This window comes from Beta vulgaris, chromosome 1 (assembly GCF_026745355.1).
Source record: "Beta vulgaris subsp. vulgaris cultivar EL10 chromosome 1, EL10.2, whole genome shotgun sequence".
Classification (NCBI taxonomy): Eukaryota; Viridiplantae; Streptophyta; class Magnoliopsida; order Caryophyllales; family Amaranthaceae; genus Beta; species Beta vulgaris.
In genome coordinates, this window is record NC_079202.1 from 18,471,505 (window position 1) to 18,494,636 (window position 23,132).

At 35.8% G+C, this 23,132-nt stretch overlaps 1 protein-coding gene and 1 non-coding gene across 2 annotated transcripts; one reads left to right on the forward strand and one right to left on the reverse strand.

Moving 5' to 3' along the window:
• The first annotated feature begins 6,339 nt into the window (after positions 1-6,339).
• Positions 6,340-6,446, forward strand: LOC125494606 (small nucleolar RNA R71). Its single transcript, XR_007270845.2, has one exon. It is a non-coding gene; the product is annotated as a small nucleolar RNA R71 (small nucleolar RNA).
• Positions 6,447-14,915: 8,469 nt separating this feature from the next.
• LOC125493621 (E3 ubiquitin-protein ligase CIP8-like) lies at positions 14,916-17,841 on the reverse strand. Its single transcript, XM_048637096.1, has 2 exons — positions 17,643-17,841; positions 14,916-15,409 (listed from the first exon to the last, which is right to left on the reverse strand). The coding sequence occupies exons 1-2, from the start codon at positions 17,839-17,841 to the stop codon at positions 14,916-14,918; spliced, it is 693 nt and encodes a 230-aa protein (XP_048493053.1).
• Between the last annotated feature and the right edge of the window lie 5,291 nt (positions 17,842-23,132).

Below are 23,132 nucleotides of genomic sequence, written 5' to 3' on the forward strand. Positions count from 1 at the left end.
TGATGAAAAAGCAAAGATTGAAGGGAGTTACCAACATGGAGATGAAAATCCCCAATTTTGAAACCCTAGAAATCAAATCCTTGCAAAACCCCCAACTTTTGTGCTTTGAATGTTGTAGAGAAGATGGTGATGAAGATGCCGGTGGTAAAACTCGTCGGAAGTGGCCGGAAAAGTGGCGTGGTGGCCGGATCTAGAGAGGAGCAAGAGAGAGAAAATGAGTGAGTGTGAGGTTTTTCGAAAATATGAGGAGAAGAGGAGAATGAGGGCCGAAAAATTTGATAAAGCGTGCCTTATTTTCCGCCCAGCTGGTTTGGTGCGGGCGCACCTCTCTCTGGTGCGGGCGCACCAACCGAAATTTTTTTTCAAAAAGACGTATGGTGCGGGCGCACCAATAGGAGGTGCGGGTGCACCAAACTCTTCTGTTTTTTCTCAAAAATATTCGTAGATTTGGTGCGGGCGCACCACGTCGAGGTGCGGGCGCACCAAAGTCGTCTGTTTTTTACAAAATCAGTCGACAGAATTGGTGCGGGCGCACCTTGTGTGGGTGCGGGCGCACCTGTTTTTTTTTTTTCAAAAGTTTTTTATCAGGTGCGGGCGCACATGGACAAGGTGCGGGAGCACCAAAGTCTTCTGTTTTTTTAGAAAATCATTTTCAAAATCTGGTGCGGGCGCACCAAAATTTTTTTCCGAAAATTTTCCTCATGTGCGGGCGCACATGGAACAGGTGCGAGCGCACATGGAACAGGTGCGAGCGCACATGGAACAGGTGCGAGCGCACATGGAACAGGTGGCGGAGCACCTAACTCGTCTGATTTGTACATATTTCTTCTCCAAAACACTCAATTCACTCAACTTCTCATAAAAATTCAGATGTTCCAATGTACCTTTCATGGCTAACTGATAAATCAAAAGCTTAACTAACAAACAAAGGAAAAATAAAAGAAAGGAAGAAGAAAAACGGGTTGCCTCCCATGTAGCGCTTGTTTTAAGTCATTAGCTTCACTAAAAAGGATACATCCATCATGAGAGTCGCTCAGGTGAGCGAAGAATCAAGCAACCAATGGAGCCAACAGCATGCGAATCATGGTAGAGCTTTAATCTTTGACCACCTAGAATGGACCGTTCTCACCCATAACCTCATAAGCCCCATAGGGAGTAGTCTTCAACACAGAGAAGGGACCCGACCACTTGGACTTTAACTTTCCGGGGAAAAGCTTTAGTCTTGAGTTGAACAACAAGACCTTGTCCCCAACCCGGAAATCTCGTTGTTAAATCCGGTTGTCGTGCCATTTCTTCGTTTTCTCTTTGTACAGTCTAGAACTCTCATAAGCGTCAAAATGAAGTTCCTCCAGTTCTACTAGCCTTTCTTTTCGAGCTTCTACCGCCAAGTGTAGATCCATGTTGAGCTCCTTAACTGCCCACCAAGCCTTGTGCTCAAGCTCAACCGGCAAATGACATGCCTTGCCATACACAAGGCGATAGGGGGTGGTGCCTATGGGCGTCTTGAAAGCCGTGCGAAGAGCCCAAAGAGCGTCATCAAGCTTCAAAGACCAATCCTTTCGTGTCCTATTGACCACTCTCCCAAGGACATTCTTAACCTCTCGATTCGAAACCTCAACTTGGCCTTGTGTTTGGGGGTGATAAGGAAGACCTACTTTGTGATTCACCCGTATTTCTTCAATAGTGCTTCTAATTGCTTTTTGGCGAAGTGTGAACCGCCATCACTGATCAATACACGGGGCACCCCAAATCCAGGGAAGATGATCTTCTTCAAAAGCTTGGTGACTACCTTATGGTCATTGGTGGGAGAGGCAATGGCTTCCACCCATTTGGTCACGTAGTCTACCGCAACAAGAATATATACATTCCCACAGGAAGGAACGAATGGGCCCATAAAGTCGACCCCCCAGACATCAAACGGCTCAACCTCAAGAATGTTCTGTTGAGGCAATGTTGGCCAGAACATACCACATTGGAGCACCTTAGCAATAGTTTTGCTTGCTCCACCGTGTCCTCCACATGCCAAAGTATGGCAATGATGCAAAACCGAGGCCATCTCATGATTAGGAACACACCTCATAAACACGCCATCAGCACACTTCTTAAAAAGGAGCGGGTCATCCCAGTAGAACCTCGAAACTTCTTTAAAGAACCGCTTCCTTTGTTGGGAAGTAAAACCATGAGGTTCAATCCCACAAGCCAAATAATTTGCAAAATCAGCGAACCATGGAACCTCATTGTTCAGAATGGCGAACAAGGCTTCTTCTCTCAAATCGTCCTCGATAGGAATCTCCTCCAGATTGTCAAAAGGGAGGCGAGAAAGATGGTCAGCTACCACATTCTCCGTCCCCTTCTCTTTCATCTCAAAATCAAACTCCTGAAGAAGCAACACCCACCTAATGAGCCTAGGCTTGGCATCCTTCTTACTCATCAAATACCGGACCGCAGAATGATCCGTATACACACCGCCTTATTACATGTCAAGTAGGAACGGAACTTGTCAAAAGCAAATACCACGGCCAACATTTCCTTTTCCGTAGTTGCATAGTTCCGTTGAGCATCATCCAGAGTCCTACTTGCATAGGCTATCACATGTAGCCTCCTTCCTTGCGTTGCCCAAGAACAACTCCCACTGAAAAGTCACTAGCATCGCACATTAGTTCAAAAGGCAAGCTCCAATCCGGAGCTTGCACAATGGGGGCTAGGGGTGAAAGTTATTCGGATAAAATCCAAAATCCAATCCAATCCAATCCAAATTAGTAATTCGGATCGGATTCGAACTGTGTTCGGATTGGATTCGGATTGAGAATTTTTGAAAAATTGGATTTTCGGATCGGATTGGATTGAGGGTAATTGGATCCAAAAATCCAAATAACCAAATAATAATATGCCTTGTATTATGTATCTAGATTGGGCTTAAGTGCTTAACTGATTTTTTATTATAAAAAAACCTATTCCATTGTCCAATACACGTAGAGCTTCAATCCTTCCCCTAAAGCACTAACTGCACTTAATTCCTCATTTCCTAAATCTACTAGGCTGTTGTTGTGCTTAATCTATTTCATCGAAAAATTAAAGTTTTAAAAAAATGGATTTTCGGATCGGATCCAATCTAGAGTATGAAATTTCGGATTGGATTGGATCGGATTCAAACCCTAATTGGTTTGGATTCGGATTGAAAATTTTAAATCCAAATTTTATTCGGATCGGATTGGATTAGGCCCTAATCCAAACCGCATACCGAACTTTCACCCCTAATGGGGGCAGAAGTAAAGGCTTTCTTAAGAGTTTCAAAAGCCTTAGTACAAGACTCATCAAACTCAAAATCAACATCTTTTTGAAGTAGATTCGTCAATGGTTTGGCTATTTGAGAGAAATCCTTGATGAAACGCCGGTAAAAACCAGCATGTCCAAGGAAAGCACGAACTCCCGTCACCGAGTTCGGTGGCGGAAGCTTCTCAATAACCGAAACCTTTGCCGGATCTACCTCAATACCCTTTTTCGACACTTTATGCCCAAGTACAATGCCTTCCTCGACCATAAAGTGACACTTCTCCCAATTCAGTACAAGGTTCGTCTCTTGACACCTTTTTAACACACATTCAAGATTAACCAGACATGTGTCAAAAGACGAACCACACACACTAAAGTCGTCCATGAACACTTCAATGGAATCTTCTAGCATGTCAGAGAAGATTGCTGTCATACACCTTTGAAAAGTGGATGGGGCATTACACAAACCAAAGGGCATCCTTCGATATGCAAATGTCCCATACGGACAAGTAAAGGTGGTTTTCTCTTGGTCATCCGGATGAATGGGGATTTGAAAGAATCCGGAATAACCATCGAGAAAACAGAAGTGTGAATGACGAGCAAGCCTCTCCAACATTTGGTCAATGAAGGGAAGGGGGAAATGATCTTTTCGGGTGGATTTGTTCAGTTTTCTGTAATCAATACAGACTCTCCACCCAGTGACAGTCCTAGTTGAGATTGTTTCTCCTTTCTCATTCTCAACTATAGTCATGCCCCTTTTTTTGGAACCACGTGAATCGGGCTCACCCACTTGCTATCTGAGATAGCATAGATGATTCCCGCGTCACGTAGTTTCAAGATCTCCTTTTTCACAACCTCTTTGAGGTTGGGATTGAGCCTTCTCTGATGCTCGATGGAGGAGGCATTACTATCGATGAGATGGATACGATGCATAGCAAGAGAAGGGCTTATCCCCTTAAGGTCATCAATCGAATACCCAATGACATCTTTATATTTTTGCAAAATTCCAATCAGTTTGATATAGAAATGTCATCAAGACTCGAATTGACAATAACAGGATAAGTACATGCATCATCAAGAAAAACATATCTAAGAGAGGAGGGAAGGGGTTTGAACTCTACCTTGGGAGGAGGCTTAGAACACTCCTCTTTATCCGTGGATGATGTAGCTAGAACCTCAAACGCCTCATCTTGCGTTTCCTCTTCCATGTCCAAGCTAAGGGTGTCGGTAAGTGTAGCATACAACTCGTCCCCAGAATTATCCACACTCATGGCGTCCTCTACCTCATCTTCTACTAGGCTTACCCGGCAAATTCTTCTCCATCATAGGTCTCTTCAATGTCTTAGAGAACTCAAACACCACCCGCTCATTAGCTACCTCAACCGTGATTGTGTCGTTTTTGCAGTTTATCACGGCACCCAAGTCTTTAGAGCTTCTCTTCCCAGAATAAGAGGAGTCTCAGGATCTTCCTCCATATCCATCACCACAAAGTCGCATGGTACAAACACATGCCCAACTTGAATCGGTATATCCTCCAACTCACCACAAGGGACTCTCACAGTGCGGTCCGCCAATTGAATCGTTTTGCGCGTAGGATGAAGAGGAAATTTCAGGTGCTTTGCAATAGAAAGGGGCATCAAATTGACACTGCTCCCAGATCGGCCAGTGCACCCTTAGGCTCTAAGTCACCTATCTTCACCGGCAAGGTGAAACTCCCGGGATCTCTTTGCTTCTTGGGCATAGTTCGTTGCACAAGAGCACTCACTTGGTAAGGTAGGGAGATAAGCTCATCTTCAAGTTTTCGCTTATTGGAGAGGATCTCTTTCAAGAACTTAGCATAAGCTGGCATTTGAGACATAGCCTCAAGGAATGGGATGTTGATTTGCAGGCTCTTCATCACATTAGAAATTTAGTGAACTTGTCACTCAACTTTCTCTCTACCAACCTATGAGGATAGGGAACCGGAGGCACATATGGTTTGGTTGGTGGAGGTGATGGCAATGGTTTTTGTCACCAACTTGAACATGTGACTCATCTTTCTCCTCAACTTCCTCTTTCTCAGTTTCCTCAGCTCCATCCTCCTTCTCAACAACCTCAGCTTTCCATCCTCTCTAACTCCCCATTCGGCATCTTAGGACCCGCATAACTTGTTCCCGACCTCAAATGAATGGCTTTGGCTTGATGGAGGTTAGGGTTAGGGATGGGTTGGCCGGAAGTTGATTTGTGGGGGTGAGGGATTCTTCTCAGCTACTTGGGCAATTTGGGTTTCAAGCATTTTGTTGTGGGCTTGTAGCTCTTGAAACCTTTGCTCATGGTTTTGGAGAATTTGGTTCATGGATTGGAGTTGTTGGAGAATTTGGAGAGAGGTTGGATCGGAAGATGGTGTAGGTTCGGGATTTTGTTTGGGAATGGAAGATTGGAGGGAGGTTTTGGGTTGTTGGTCCTTTGATGTGGAGCTTGGATGTGTTGGACCCTTGTGAGGAGGAACCACCTTGGTTATAGTTTTGGTTTTGGTTATACCCTTGCGCAAACCCTTGGTTGTGAGCTTGGTTGTACCCTTGTTGAGGTTGATTCCATCCTTGTTGAGGTTGGTTGAATCCTTGGGTGTAGTTTTGTTGAGGTTGTCTCCAACCTCCTTGTTGATTGTTCCTATACCCTTGGTTTCCTTGATATCCATCTCCTCTTGAATTATTGCCGCCACATGCTCCGAATGGGTACCTCCACAATAAGAAGTATCATGGTTAGTACCACCACAAATATCACAAGAAAAAGAGTTTACCTGTGAAGGAGTAGACGATGCAAGATTGATCTTGGAGAGCTTCTTGTCGAGTTGGTCCATCTTGGCTTGAATTTGATCCATGGGGTCAATTTCAAACTTTCCGCTCTTCTTAGGTTGAGCACCTCTTCGTCTTCCACCCCATGAGTAGTTCTTGATCACTTCCTCAATTGTGGACTCAAGTTGTTCTTGCGGGATCTTAGATAGTTGACCTCCCGCTCCAGCATCAAGTTGGCCCGTGAAATCGGATCAAGACCATCATAGAAAATCGCATGAGTAGATTCTTGTTGAACTCATGGTGTGGGCATGAACGGATCATCTCCTTGAACCGCTCCCAAGCTTCGGCAAGTGTCTCATCGTTCTCTTGCTCAAATGAGGAGATCTTCCTCCTTATGTCCGCAGTCTTCCACTCCGGGAAGTATTTCTTCAAGAAGGCCATTGTGACTTCTTCCCATGTAGTGAGGGAATTAGCAGGCAAGCTCTTGAGCCATGACTTTGCTTTTCCGGTAAGAGAGGACCGGAACAATGCATCTTGATGTAGTCAGGAGAGACATCATTAGTTGTTATCATGGCACAGATCTCAAGAAACCTGTCGAGATGGTCTAGAGGATCTTCATCTGACCCCCCACAAAACTGCTCTGCTTTCACCATCCGAGTATACTGAGGGTGAATGCTGAAATTTGTAGTGGTGGTGGGAGTCGAATTCCACCTTGAAGAACATAGGAACCCGGATTTCCGAAATCCCTAAACAGTTGTGGATTTGCTTCACCCATTTCTGATTCAACTTCACTTGATGTACTTGAGATTGGTGAAGAAGGCTCGGAACCCAAAGTCAATTTCCAAATTCTTCCGAAGCTTTCGCAACGTTACGGTCGATTTCAGATCTAGAGGCAATGTGGGTGAACCGTGAGTTCTTCTTCTCATGTAACACAACAAAGCTAAGCAGAGGATTAGCAAATAACAACCACAGTTAAAAAGAAAAAAAAGAAAAATCAACTAAGCAAACTAAACTAAAATATACTTCAATCAATAGCACATTTCCCCGGCAACGGCGCCATTTTGATAAGAGGTTTTTAGTGTGTCGTTAAGGCACTAAGAACCGCTTTCCAAACAATATTTATAATCCTAACAAGCAATTACTAAGGAATAGTAAGGGCAAGTCAAGGGTCGATCCACAGGGAAAATGGGATTGATTAAAGTCTATAAGTCTAGACTACCTAATTGAAAGGTATTTGGGGTTTGAAAGATGTTTGGTAACAATTAAGACTATCTAACAACTAGAACAAGCAAATATCACGAGTTTAAATATCAAATAAAAGACACTAGAGTTAAGGTTACTAGTATGAATAAGAACGGATGATGATTGTTAATGCGATTGGAAGCAACAAAGACGATTATGCAAGGTTTAGTTTCCCTCTAAATTACTTGAGTCCTCTCTCGAATGGTCCTCAAGAGTAATCACTTAATCAATCAACTAAATCCTCTCTCGAATGGTCTTTAGTTAATTGATTAAGAGATTCAATAAGTTTGGAAAACCCCTAATGAAGGATCCCCTTAATTTCCATCCAATATCTTGGTATAGAAATTAAGTTGATTCTTGGGGATGATAAAAGAGTTCAAAATCCGATTTAAGAACTTTGAAATCAAAATACCAAAGTATAAATGTGATCAATATCTATCCTAAGGTCTCAAAACACCAAGATCAATGCATAAACTTCTCCATACATCACAATCACATCAACATCATATTTAAAACCCTAATTCATACTTTCACCCTAACCCTAGATATGAAACTACTCACTAATCATGGAGTTTAAGCAATTAAACATAAAATCTATGACTAATCTAAGGTAAACATGATTAAGAAATATTAAACTAATAGAAATCCAATTATTAAACTAAGAGAATGAAGATCTTAAATAATATAAGAACATAAACAAACACCAAGAGAATGAAATAAAAACTAAAACTTTGAATTGAATTGAATGAAAAGTACCTTGAATGTAAATCGAATCACAAACTATGATCTCTAATCTCAATTACCAATGAAAACTCAAGTCTTTTCTCTCTAATACAAAACCCTAAAATATTGTGTGAAAACTAGAATAAAGCGTAAGTCTCAACTCCTCTCGAAAAGAGGGTTTAATGATCGATTTTTTTTCCGGATCGTGAGTGTGCGGCGCACCAAAGGAGGTGCGGGCGCACCTTGCTCAGGTGCGGCGCACCAGACCTCTGGTGCGGGCGCACCTGAGTCTTCTGCCTCAAGGTGGAAATCTCTTCGTCAAATGGTGCGGGCGCACCAGATGAAGGTGCGGGCGCACCACATGTAAGGTGCGGGCGCACCACATGTAAGGTGCGGGCACACCTAAGTCTCCTGCCTCAGCCTGAATTACTTCGTAGAATGTGCGGGCGCACCTTATGCTTTGTGCGGGCGCACCAATGTAGTCTGTTTTGTGCTCCAGAATTGGTCGATGGTGCAGGCGCACCAGTGGCTTGTGCGGGCGCACCATCGTGTGCGGGGCATACCAAGCGCACCTCAGGCTACCTTTCAGCCTCTAGCTCGTTCCCTTGTGTCATGTCTCGCATTTCTCGGCCCGAAGAGGGCAATACCTGCAATAGAAACACGAACAAACAGGTGAAAGCATATGTGCTAGAAATTCGATCGAAATAGATCGAAAATCTAGCAAAATGTCACTATGACCAAGTATGATCAAGTGAACGAAATAGAAGGGAAAAGTGAGGAGAAAGAAGGAAGAAAAGGAGGAAAAGGGAGCTAAAACAAGCCAAAAGAAGGTCATAAATTGCGTTAGAAACGCACTTATCAGAGTGGAATCACAGATTGTCAACTTTCTAACGTGGTAGTTTTATTTTTTTTATATCACACTTCATCGTTTTTTGTTTATACTTCAAATCGGTGAATATGCACTTAATGTTTTTGTTTAATTAAAAGTTGTACCAATTCTCTTTGCTTTAACCCACTAAATCCTAATAAGTAGGTGGTCATTAAATTTATGAGTTGATGATTTAAGCTTTAATTTTTAACAACTTTTTTAAAAAGTATTTTTTTTACCGAGAATTAAAAATAAGGTGGTTGACAGTATGTATCTACTTCCGTGTATGATATAATGAATTTTTTTGTTTGATGTGGAGAGTGGAGAGAAAAATGCCAAAAAAAATCGCTAATATATATTAAATAGGAAAATAGTTAGAAATAATTAATCTACATAAATATACAAACTTACTGAAGTTACAAAGATTGTAATTGATATGCATTCCATTAGTCAGAATTACATGTGGCAGAAGGTAGTGAGGGGGCTTTTGCAAATGACATGTGGACAGATTCTTTTAGTGAATGACACATATATATGTATACATAGGAATAGGATCTTATGAAAACAACTCTTGATCTAAAAACTAAAAACAGATGATCTAGACCGTCCATCTGTAATCGGACGAATGATAATAAATGCTGATAATGAATGGTGAGGATTCATTCTCTCTTCTACTCCCCTCCCACACGAAATTCTCTCTCTTCCTCCTCTCTTACACAAAATTCTTACTCTTCCTCTTCTCTCACTGGTATTTTTCTCTCTCATCCTACTTTCTCTGAAGCTCAATTCTCTCATAGTCTATTGCTTCTCTCTCAACGGCGTTCCATCAATTGCTCGCGGCTAATTTTATCCCTTCCAATGTTTGTTCGCTGCTTCTATGATCTGAAATTTTGGTATGATTTCGTTTGTTTTTTCATGGTTTTGTTCATATTAATTTCGAAGTTGAATTATTACTCATTCTTTGACTTGCGAATCGCTAGATTTATATCAATTTTAGCTTAATTTTGTTCTAGTTATTTGAAAATCATATGTGTTTAGAATTATTAGGCCTAATTTCTTGAATTAGGTCACATTTGGATTTTTTTAGGCAAATAAAGAAACCGTTTCACAAAATAGCTGGAAAGAAAAGAAAGATGATGTCGAATTTGAACTATTAGTTGCGGTGTTTTTTGTGATTCCTCAAATGTTAGGATTTAAATTAGGAATTGTGTGCATATGTCTGTGTTCATTTATGAATATGTTGAGTTTGTTAGAGTTTAGTTTATTTGTAATTATGTGTTGATTTTTGTGATTTTGTTTAGTTTGTGTGTTTATGAAATCTTATGGTTACATTACTTGGATGTTGTTGCTTTCTCTGATGTAAAACTGGTAATCTTTCCTTGCAATTTTAATTTTCATAATCTTTCGTTTCATGTGGTCGTATTGTCTACTTTTTACTTTTGGTGTTCTCTTTGTTATTTTTATCTTGTTCATTATGGTGTAGCATATTCTATTTTTATTAGTTTCCCAAGTATTGTTATTAGTTGTTTCAAAGCTACTTGTTACCCCCTCTCACTAACATATATTTGGCGAATATCATACAACCTATTAGCCCAATTGGCAAAACATTGTGTAAGACACAATGATGTAGGTTCAAATCCTACATAGGTTTAACTATAATCAAAGTTAAAATAAGTTACCCTTAAAATATATAAAGTTAATTGCCCTAAAAATGGTAACAATTACCCTTAAAATATAAAAAGTTGCCCTAAAAGTGGGAAAGTTACCCTGTTTTCAGTTTTCAGATTAGGAGTTGTTATATATATATATATATATATGACATACTAGCTTTTACACCGATGCAAATCGCACAGAGAATTTTTTGCTTAACGATTTATTTGAATTCCAACTTCATTTAATGCATACTTATATATTATGGTTGCATTAAAACTTGATAAATAATATGGTACAAAAATTCACAAATGCTATTTAACCTGAAATCATTGTGTAATTAGAATTAATTTGAAAAACTTGCATTAAGTTTCCACAGCAACTATGAGAGAAAGTCTATTATACGTCTCTCCTAATTTCAGATGCTCATTTATGACTTTTCAGTGTAGTATTTTCTGATTTGGTGATTCCCTTTTGAGTCTCACAAATGGGATACAAAGACCTAAAAAATATAATGATGGAAGGTGAAGAGCTAACTCTCAATTACTTTTCCTGAATTATCCATTATAGCACAAACCTTATGAGCATACCTTATTACATAATATAAACTAGTGGCCATATGTGCAATCTAATAAAATCACTCAAGGAAAAAAGGAAGAAAGAAAGAAAGAAAGGGAAAAATAAAGTTAGCTAATTTAACTAGAGCTTTCTTCCGGCAAAGTCAGCTAGGGCTTTTTACAAACCAAACAAGGAAAAAAGAAAAAGAAATCAATGCGTTTTTTGTACAACACGCCACACGGAACTCAAACCGTGTGGCCACCTCCTTCCCCCCCCCCCCAATACACACACGGGTCGTACACTCATGACTCATACATCAGTAGCACATACATGCCTTCCCCCATACATACCTTCCCCCCCCCCCCCCACACACACTACCCAAATTACACTCATTTTCTCTCTCCTCCCACCCCAATTCCTCTTCGATCCTCCTTCCTCCCTCCTCCTTCATCCTTCCTCCTTCCTCAGATCTAGGGGAATACTCGTCTTCCTCCTCCTCAACATCATCGTCAATGTCTGATTTACGCTGGAAAATAACTTGAAGATGGTTGCACACTTGCTGATTACAACATCCAAAAAGAGTCGACTCTTCACCTTGTTCTCCGTCTCAAGATTTTTAGATTCTTGCAAGACTTTTCGTAATCTTAGTTGTTATGGTTATCGTTTATTGAGGATTATATTATAACTCTGTTGTTTTTGCTAATGTTGGATCTACAATTTTGTTTTTCCTCTTGATTTTAGCGCTTATTTGATTGAATTTGTTGTTGTTGTGTGGTTGATGATATGCTTTTTTTGTTTGGAAATATTGAGCTTAGTTTATACTATGAATCTAATCTCAGCCTCTTGAATCGTAAATATGTGGTTTTAGACTTTATTTGATTGAATTTATCGTAGTGTTGATGAATATTAAATCCTTTTTTTAATTCAACGTTATAGTTTTGTTTTTCGTATTGATTTTAGCCTTGAGTTGAATGAATTTGTTGTTTTTTTGTTTAGAAAAATTGTGAGGTTAATTTATAAGCGGTTATTTTTATAATATAATGGGTCATTTGAAAAATATATGAGGGTTACTTGTAGAATAAATGGGTTACTTGTATGATAAAATAAGGGTACAAATAATAATAGTTACTTATTACGAAGTAATGGGTTTCTCGTAAAAAGTAACCTCTAGTTTCAGTAAAAGTAACCCCTTATAATTATAAAAAGTAACCTCTACTTTCAATAAAAGTAATCCCTAGTTATTGTAAAAAGTAACCTACACTTTCAATAAAAGTAACTCCTATTTATAGTAAAAGTAACCCCTAATTATAGTAAATGTAACCCCCAGATAGTTACAAAAACTAACCTATACTTTCAGTAAAAGTAACCTCTTATAATTACAAAAGTGACCCCTATTCAGGGTAGAAGTAACCCTTTATAATTACAAAAGTAACCCCTTATAATTACAAAAAGTAACATCTATTTACTGTAGAAGTAACCCCTTATAATTAAAAAGTAGCCCCTAATTTCAATAAAAGTAACCCCTTATAATTACAAAAGTAGCACATACTTTTAGTAGAAGTAACTCCTTAATATCACAAAAAATAACTCTTAATTATAGTAAAAGTAACCCCTAATTATAGCAAAAGTAACCCCCTTACAGTTACAAAAAGTAACCTATACTTTCAGTAAAAGTAACTTCTAGTTATAGAAAAGTAACCCCTAGTTATAGCAAAAGTAACCTATACTTTTAGTAAAAGTAACCCCTATTTATAAAAAAAAAACCCTTATAGTTACAAAAAATAACCTATACTTTCAGTAAAAGTAACCCCTTAGCATTATAAAAAGTAATCCTTAGTGTCAGTAAAATAACCCCTTAGCATTCGATAAAATAATCTCTAATTCACTAAAAGTAACACTTTAGCATTGAAAAGCAACGCGTTTTACTTTTTATGAATAAATGAGATTACTACAAATATATAATGGGGATACATTTTATGAACTAATTAATCGGTTACTTGTACCTTTCTTATGATTAATTTCTATAAACATTTCAAGCTGTTGTATAATAATTAGAGTTACTTTTGCGAACATAGTAGGTTATTCGAACAAATAAATAAGGTTACTCAAACATGTAATTAGGGTTACTTTTATTAACTAATGAAGTTACTTTTATAACATAATGGATCATTTGAAAAATATATAAGGGTTACATGTAGAATAAATGGGTTACTCGTATGATAAAATAAGGGTACAAATAATAATAGTTACTTATTATGAAGTAATGGGTTCCTCGTATCATAAAATAAGGTTACAAATAATAAGGGTTACACGTACATTCAGGTAAGGTTATCCAAAAATGGATTCATGCTTGGCCTTTTTTTAAAGGGGACACGAGCATCATTATAAGGCATAGCTTAGACTTATTATTAGCTGACCACGCCCTTATTTATCAATGTGTTAATGATATAATTCTAGAGGAAATAAAAGGAGAGAGAAAATCAGAAAAAATAGGGGAAAAGAGGAGAGAGAAAATGAGACAAAAAAATAGGAAAAATGAGAGACACATCAAAGCGAAAAAAAAAAAGAAAGAGTTAAAAAAATGAGAGAAAAAGGGGGGCGTACATGAGAGAATGGGAGGGAATTAATGGTAAAATTATAGAGGAAATAATAGGAGAGATAAAATAGGGAAAAAAAATAGGGGAAATAAGAGGAGAGAGAAAATGAGGTAAAAAAAATAGGAAAAATAAGAGACACATCAAAGAAAGAAAAAAAAAAGAAAAAAGAGAGTTTTAAAAAAATTTGAGAGAAGGGGGGCACGTGCATAAGAGAAGGGGAGGGGTTGTGAGAGGAAGGGGGTGGCCACACCATTAGTTGAAGGTGTGGCCCGCCTCATATAAAAGTTTGTGAAAAGAAATACAAATTAATTGTTTTGCCAACTGCAAGTGTCTGCGACAACCTAATTTAACTCGAATCACGGTATTTTTTTATAAAATTACAAGTTTTCGTTACTCAATTATCACTATTCCACCAGATCTTGAACTTGGATGAAACCCTAATATGTCGCCTAAACTCAACTTTTAATATTCTCTATAATTCCTTTCTGACTATTCATGGCTTATTTCTTAACTAATTGATTAAGTTTATGGTTATTCTTTGTAAATCAATTATTTATCGTATAACATCATGTAGCAGCAAGTTTTTCAAATATGATATGTAAATCCTGATATTAAGTAATGAAATTTCTTCGTTCTAATTCTTCCACTCTGACCCTAATCATTTCTATTGACTTGATTTGCTTTAAGTGTGAAATTATAAACTAATAATTGATTTAAACAATTAATATAACTACGTGTTTTTTGCTATTTGTATTTGTATTTGTATTTGTCTAATTAAGTGTAGCCTTCCTTAGGCCTGCCCTAGTGCCCTAGGTGTATATTAGCACAACTAAAACCGAAAAACTCACGCAACATCCCCTATATAAATCCCTCTCCACCCTCAAAATCATCTTATCATTAGTTTGTATCGAGTATTTATTTTGGTTGTTAAATTAAATTTGTTGGTTGTTACATTGGACATTTTACGTATAGTGAATAATAGACAACAAAATATGTAAGAAAGTATAATATACGATTGCTATAATAACAAAATTTTCATTAACAAACAACAAAATGAGATATAATTAAGTTCAAAATCACTGCAATCATAACGAAACCCTAGCCAGCGCATAACAAAGTACAATATCATGTAAACACAAATTGATGTGTTGATCAATGCATTTAATAAAATTGAGAGAAATAATAAAGGATGCGTCAAACTCTTAGAGACCTCAGGAGTATTACTCTCGACTATGAAGTTCCAAATGCAACTTGTTGATCCATATTAGCCACAGGAAACTTATAGCGGCAAAGAAGGCAATCATTACTTTTATGAAGCCATTTAACAATACAACCCTCATGAAACACATGCTTACAAGGCAACTTAACACTCATCATCATACTTCCCTCTTCAAGACAAATAGCACAAGTAGTAGAATCAACCTCTTGATCTCCTCCGGCAACCAACCTCTCCAAGGCCTCAATAGCTGCCTCGCTAGCTGGAGTAGGCTTCGTCGCCGCGAAATCCTCCTCGAACGACTCGTGCTCGATCCAAGCCCTAGCAACCTCATCATCATAATAACACCCACGACTAATTAAAGATTCAAGTTTGAAATAGTAATTAGTAGTCTCATTAGGATGAAGAACATGTTGAAATAGGTTCAACCAATTTTCGACACGGGATCGTAGAGACTCCGCAACAAGATTACTGTGCTCCTCGGAATTTCCAAGCGACACTATGTAGTCTACGAGTTTGGAGTGGCAACAAGAACAAAAGGGGTTAAAGACGAAGGACTCGCTACGGGAGGGACAGGGACGATTTGGTGTGGTGACTAATTCTTGGCCATTACGATCATAAATGATCAATCTTTCGGAAACTTGGTGGATGAAATTAATTACAAGTTTGTGGTAAGGAGAGGGAATCAAGGGTGAAGGTTGTACGTTGTTTTTATTGTCGTGAGAGCAGGATATCAGTACCGAAGCCATGAGAATAATAATGTATAGTTTGATGAACTTGGATACTTGGTGTTGTAATTTGTACGAAATTAATAAAGTAATATGATTTTGAGTTTTGAGGGTGGAGAGGGATATATATAGCCTATAGGGAATATATATGAGCTAATAAACCAAGGATCTTGCGTAAATTCCAAGTTTCGATTTGTTTCCAAATTTTTTGTAGGTGTCAGGGTGTTCCATATTGGAAAAGGATTTAAAATAAAGAAAGAAAGAAAAAAGGGAAAGAAAATTTGCTCTTGATTATTTTAATCTAGATCAAGAATGTATCTTCCAAGATACATAATTGTCATACTAGCTCTTGATCATTTACAATTCTGTCTCTGGCGAGCCATATTAGATCAAGTGGGGTTCCACTTGAAAATGAAAAAGTGAATAAAAAAATAAAAAAAATTAAATTTTTCAATTTGTTTTTTAAAAATAAATTGACGAAATGGTAATTCTCTCTAGGTTTTTTCCCAAGCTATATCGCTAAGTTTATTCGGCTTTTTTGAAGGTATTTTCTTTATTCTTTACCGTTCTTTCTCTTTCATCCTTTTCTTCTTGGCCTCAATTGTGTATCTTTGTAGGAGTTTCCACTGGTGTTCGTACCGGTGGCAATTTCCAAAAACTCTTTTAATTGCTTCCAATAAGTATATTCCATCCTAAAGATGGTAATTATATTCAATTTCTTTTTGTTCCTCAGATGAAGGAGGAAGATCTACAATCTCACTCTAGGAATCTAGAAGACGACGGAAGTATCTTCAACCAAACGACTATGCATCAACGGGAGTTAAGGCAAATCAGAGCGAACTCACATATTGTACTGCTTCGTATGAAGTCTTGTAAAAAAAAATTGACCACGTGACCCCAATAAATTTTCTTAAAGTATTTTGGAACCCATTAAATAATAATTCTGCATCCGCCACATAATTATTTGTCTCTGGCACATGATTCCATGATATTTTTTCTTCTATATTTATACATATTTCCTCCGTTTTTCTTTGTAAATTGTAGGACTTTAACTAATCTTTGTAAATGGGCTAAGTGAAGGGAAAGAATCATCTAACATATTGTAGCACTTTAATTAATCATATTTCCTTATCTATACATATTTCATATTGATCCTTTTAAAAAATATATATATACACATATTTTATACGTAGAATATATTATTTTGATTAATTGCTTTATATATATATATATAAGGGAAGGGGGAGCTATGGTGTCCCCGAATGAAGAGACTATGTTACCCCCTTCCCATTCTAAATTACAAATTCACTTACAAATCAAAGGGGGCTTCAAACAAAAATACCAAAAATATAATTATAACAATCACTCACAAGTCAACTAAAATCATAAAATTGCATAATTTACGTTATGCAAATCACTAAAATGAGGAAACTTTACAAAAACTTAAAAATTCACTTACAAACTACAACCTTTGAAAAAATTGACTTGAAATCAAAATGTGCACTTTCTTTACAATTTATGAAGTACTGTACTTAATTCAAAAATCAACTAAAAATTATAATATTAGAAATCGTAAATAAAGTCAATGAAATTTCTATTTTGTTCATAGCATTTAACTTTGAAAAAAAAAAAAAAAAAAAAAAAAAAAAAAAAAAGAATGGTGAGAGACTTAAGTGAAATAAACTAAACAATCAAATTTTGCAACTAAAAACAATTATACTTCGTATGTCTAATGTTCAAATTTTGACTTTTATACCTGAAGAAAATCGAGTTTTTGTTTTGAAAAAAATTCAAGCACGCATTGCGTGCAAAAACTTCTAGTATATATATAGTGAAACTATTGGGTCAGACCGTCTGACCCAATGTGTTTTGTCGGACGGACTGAGCCCAAAATATTCACAGAAGAAATTAGAGAATCTGAAATTCCTTCAATGTCAGTTCTCCCAAGTCCCAACAATCAGCTTCATCCCAAAGTCCTTCAATGTCCAGCAAACTATTGAAACCCACAAAAACCATCCTTCTCTCTCCTCGCTTCCTTTGCGCCATTATACTTTTCTGGTTTTTTGGGCATGGAATTAACAGCAGTAACTAAAGGTGGTGAAGGGTAAGAATTATTAGTTGGAGTAGTGGTAACAGTAACAGGCTTGACATGATTTTGCACAAAGTAAATAATATCATTGTATAGTTTCCTCATGTGCGCAAGCTCCGACATTAGCATTGTATTGGACCGTCGTAAAGGTTCGTTGTCTTCAAAAAGTGTAGTGAATGCATCGGCGTACGAGTATTTAGAAGAGGCAGGTGAAGATGATAAGGGAGATGATAAGTCAAAAGTCTATGTTCTGCAACGCACATTTACATCGTCCCCCACAACAGCCCATATTTGCACAACAAGATATCAGATTTCATCTCTTATCTCCATCGAGGAAACTATATACTTTCATTTAGAGGTAACTCACTTTCATTTAGAGGTAAGTTACTTTCATTTAGAGGTAACTTACTTTCATTTGGAGGTAAATTACTTTCATTTAGAGGTAACTTACTTTCATTTAGAGGTAACTTACTTTCATTTAGACCTAAGTTACTTTCATTTAGACCTAAGTTACTTTCATTTAGAGGTAACTTACTTTCATTTAGATTAACTGAAAAAAATGAAGACTAACTGAAAAAAATGAAGACTAACTGAAAGAAAAAGAAGACTAACTGAAAAAAAATGAAGACTAACTGGAAAAAAAAAATTAAGACTATCTGAAAAAAATTTGAAGACTACCTGAAAAAAAATGAAGACTAACTGAAAAAAATTGAAACCAACTGAAAGAAAAAGAAGACTAACTGAAAAAAAAATGAAGACTACCTGAAAAAAAATGAAGACTACCTGAAAAAAAATAAAGACCAACTGAAACCCAAGTGCGTCTAACTGAAGCACAAGTGCTTCTAACTGAAGTCGTCCGACGAGAATATTGTGTCGGACTCGTCCGACACAATTCGAACTCATATATATATATATATATATATATATATATATATATATATATATATATATAATATATATATATATATATATATATATATATATATATATATATAATATATTATATAATATATATATAATATATATATATATATATATATATATATATTTGTGTGTGTGTGTGTGTGTGTCTCATTTTGATTACAACAGTTTAACAATTATGCTTTTCAAATGTTAATATACAACTTTGATTAATAATATACTCCTTCCATTTTCTTTTGTTGTTCTTGTATTCTCCATTAAAAAATTTAATATGTTGTTCCTTATTTGAATTTTTCCATAAATAATATACTTCAGGAATTAAATTTCTCATTAGTTTTATGTTGCAATAATTATGTCCACACTATATAGTAGTCATTTTTAACTTTTCAACCCCTCAAACTTTTGCCTAATTGGTTATCTAACATAGAGTAGCCTAGAGCAATAAATGTGTTGGCACTAGTTTGTCATTAGTTTACTTTTTTACCCCTCAAAATTTTTTTATCATTGGTTGATTACCATAGAATAGCTAAAAAAGGAAAGAATCTTCATTTTTAGTTTATTTTATTTTATTTAAAATAGTGGAATCTTGTCTATATTTTGAGTTGAATTGATTTCTTCTTCAATTTCAAACAGGAAGAACAAATGATAACGAAGTGAGTATTTAGCAATATTAATTATAAATATATGATTATTCAAAATTACACATTGAATCAAAGCCAACATCATATATACATTGACATTTGTCGTTTTGTATATTAAAAAAGAATAATGTTGGTCCAAATTGGCCATTTGAGTATGTAAACACAATATATAAAAAGTTGAAATTGCAACCATTAAATCGAAACCAAAGAGAACAATTTTCGCTACCCATATAAATAGCTATTGATTAAAGTTATTCAAGGTATTACAATTTATGTAAAGAAAAAAAGCTAGTGGAAGTTATAAAAGATGTTGAGACGGCGCGCTCTTCAATCACATTTCACAATATGCAAAGATCTACTCTTGTATGGGATGGACACTTGTTGTAGGAAATAATAGTGGCTTGCATAATTCTTCATAATATGATTGTTAAGGATGAACGAGATACATATCAGTATTATGGTGACATGTCAGATTTCGAGCAAGAAAATAGGACAGCAATTAACAAATCAACGTGTACAAACTATTTTGTGCAACTTGGTCGATTTAATGATGTTGGAATGGAACGATATATGGAAAGGTCAGCTGATGCATGGGATAGAAATGTGCACAACAACTTACAAAGAGACTTGGATCAACATAATTTTGAAAAAATTCTTGGTTTACCAATGACGGTTGAAGATCTAAATTATTGCAGTCTTTTATTAAAAATTATTTGTATGGTACTTTGTTCAATTTCATCCATTTTTTAATGAATTTATACTGTTTTTATAGCGTATTTATTTGTCGTAAAAATTGACATTAAAATCGGGTAAATTATTAGAATTAGCAATTAGTGTATGAATGCCAAATTAAAAAACACAATTATTTAGCAAAAACAGGTAAACTAGTGTAATTACAATTAACGCTTTTGTTAACGTAATTCAATTAATAAATTAATCCTATTAATTAGAAGGTAATTATTTAATTATAATTACCATATTTTGATTTGATTAACATTATCTAAAATTAATATGATGAATCCAATTACTTTATTTTCTTAGATAATGTTAATAAATAAAATAAAGAGCTAATTCGAAGACAAAAGTATCAAATAAACACGTTATTAAATAATTTTTTTTTTTTTTGAGAAATCCTACTACTCTTTCTATTTTTCTTAAATCCATATGGTGTTAATGAATAAAAATATATATTGTTTGTATTGTATACCCCCTGTTTTTTATCTTCTCACTATCCTGTGCTATCCTATGCTCGTTTCCCAATGAAAATCTTTGAACTTATCTTTCTATATATTAGTAAAAACTCTAATGATTGAATATTAATAAAGCACTAATTGATACGAATCAAACAAGACCCCACATGACTCTATTTTTTCCTACAAAATGAAAATAATTGAGAAGATTCTATTCAAATATGAATAGTATCAAGATATTCCAAGTGAAAAAAAATCATAAATGGAATATTATTTGTTGTGTCTTTTTTTTTACGTGCATTTATTCACGCTTTTAACAATTTTCTATTACTTGCATCGTTTATCAGATTGGTAGTATATGTATATTCTCTCTTTCTGATCTTTCCTAGCACATGGATTTCTTTTTTATCTATCTCCTTTCCATAGTCCTGTATAAACATAAATTGTTGACCCTTGAGTTTTGAAGATGACCTAACCACAAAAGACATAGTATATTTTATTTATGTTGTTGCAAGGTAATTCATGCTCGAGCTAAGAGAATACTTGATTGAAGATTAAAGCGGAGAATTAATCAAGATCGAAGTAAAGATGTTCGAGAGATGAAGAATCAAGCATGGAATGAAGATTAGAATACATTAGGGTATTTATTAATCTTCTTGTTAAGGTTGAGTAAAAGCTTAATTAAGTTCGTGGTGAATTCTCAAAGGAACTTGGTTCTGTTCCCATGAAAGGAACAGACCTGGCACTATAGGAACAAGGCTAAGGAACAAGACTTAAAGATTAGGGAACAAGACTTAAAACTAATTTAGGAACTCTAAGGATCTAATATTGTGCGCCTAAGTGAATATTGTGCCCAATATAGTTGTTAGAATTTTTAGGGATATTTTGACTAAGATCCATTTTTAGGAAGTTAGTTTAAGTTTGTTAGGAAAAGATTTTAAAAAGATTTTCTGATTTTAAATTAACTGATTTTCAAATATTATCTTTTTAAAGTTTATATTTTATCTTTTATATTTTATTTAAAAGATTTAGTTTTCGAAAATTTAATATTTCCGGTTTTAAATGTTTCGGATTTTTTAAATATAAACTTTTTTCCGGTTTTATAAAAGATTTTGAAAAAGATATTTTTCCTAAAAACTAGCTAAAGTATTTAATTTATTTATTTCCTAAAAACTAGATTGCACGCCTAAAATCTACAGCTACACGTTTTATGTAGTTAGTGGATTTAGTGGCTTAAGTTAATTATCCTCCAAGTATTTATTTAATTAAATAAGTTTAATTAATCTCCAAGTTTGTAAAAACCACGTAATGTGTTACTGCTTCTATGAAGTGAAGTAGTGGATTAGTGGATGTTTTATATGACATGGAATAATTAATTTAATTTAATTAATTAATTAAACATCATGGAAATCATGTGTTAATGGTTAATTAGTGGAGAACATGTCTTGTCTTAATTGTCTATAAATAGGCGCCTAATTCATTTGAGCAAAATTGTGTCTGACTTAGTTAATTTGTCTTAAGTTATCTAAAGTGTCAGTGCCTTTTCCTTAAGAGAATTCATACTTACATTAATCGAGTTTATTACTCTTCCATTATTTTATAAAGTGTTTTTGAGAAAAAGGGTTTGAGTGAACTCTTGTAAGTGTGAGAAAGCTTTGAGTGAAGCAAGAGAAAGAGAAAGAGAAAGGAACTTCGAGTGAAGTTTGAGAGAAACGTCAGTTGTGGGAACTGTCGTTGGGAACTTGAGTTGAGTGACTTAAGTTGAGAATCGAGAGAAAAGTAATAGGTTGTAATCAGAGTTGTTTTGGCCTATTATAGTGGAAAGTTGTTTAAAATCCCTTGTGGTCGAGGTTGTTCTTCCTACTAGGCCTAGGAAGTTTTTCCTCGTAAAATCTCTCGTGTTCCCATTGTTTGTTCCCAAGTTTACTTTTAATTCCGCAAAAAGTATAGCTTATTCTCTCACTATAATTCACCCCCCCCCTCTTATAGTGCTCATATTATACAGCATAAATGATACAAGTATAAAGAATGGAAGAAAGTATATAGTGTTTTTTATCAGGAAAGAAAAACTAGGAGGTGTCAACACAAAGGACACCACCTAAAGCATTCCGAAAGATGGATACAACTGACAACGTTCAAGAAAAGCATAAAGAAGAAAAAAGAGCAGAAAGAAACTCAAGTGAATGCTCTGCCATGGACCGCAATACCACGCCTTCTCCCCATGCTCAACAAAATCCTTCTTATAACGCATCATTGGGGGCAAGATAGACGCCACTGAAATTGAATAAGCTTCCAAATGTTCCGTAAGAACAACCTCCAATCGATGAAGAAGAACAACCCAGCCCGACCCGAGCCCACTCGAAGCAGGCGAAGAAGAAAAGCCCTAGACCAATGAACAACTTCTGGCTTATGACGTCAGCACCGAAGAGAAAAGAGAAAGAAAGCAAAAAAAACAAAAGAATTTCCTATTCACTAAATTTAGACAACAAAATGAGCTAAATAAAATGCTAGTAGAAACAAAGTCCCACTGAGTACAAGAGAGAATGGACTTAACTAAAAAATTAAGTCCCCTAAAAAAAAACTAACAAACTAAGCCATAAAAATAGGACAACCCAGGAGGAAGGGAGGAGAGCGACAGCTAGAGTTTCATTTCTATATAAAT

What these genes read in the sequence shown, in the direction of transcription:
- LOC125493621 (XM_048637096.1), bottom strand. Translation starts at nt 17,841, where the DNA reads ATGTCGGAGCTTGCGCACATGAGGAAACTATACAATGATATTATTTAC. An exon ending in AGCGAGGAGAGAGAAGGATG is followed by an intron (nt 15,410 to 17,642) that starts GTTTTTGTGGGT and finishes CCAAACTCGTAG; the next exon opens with ACTACATAGTGTCGCTTGGA.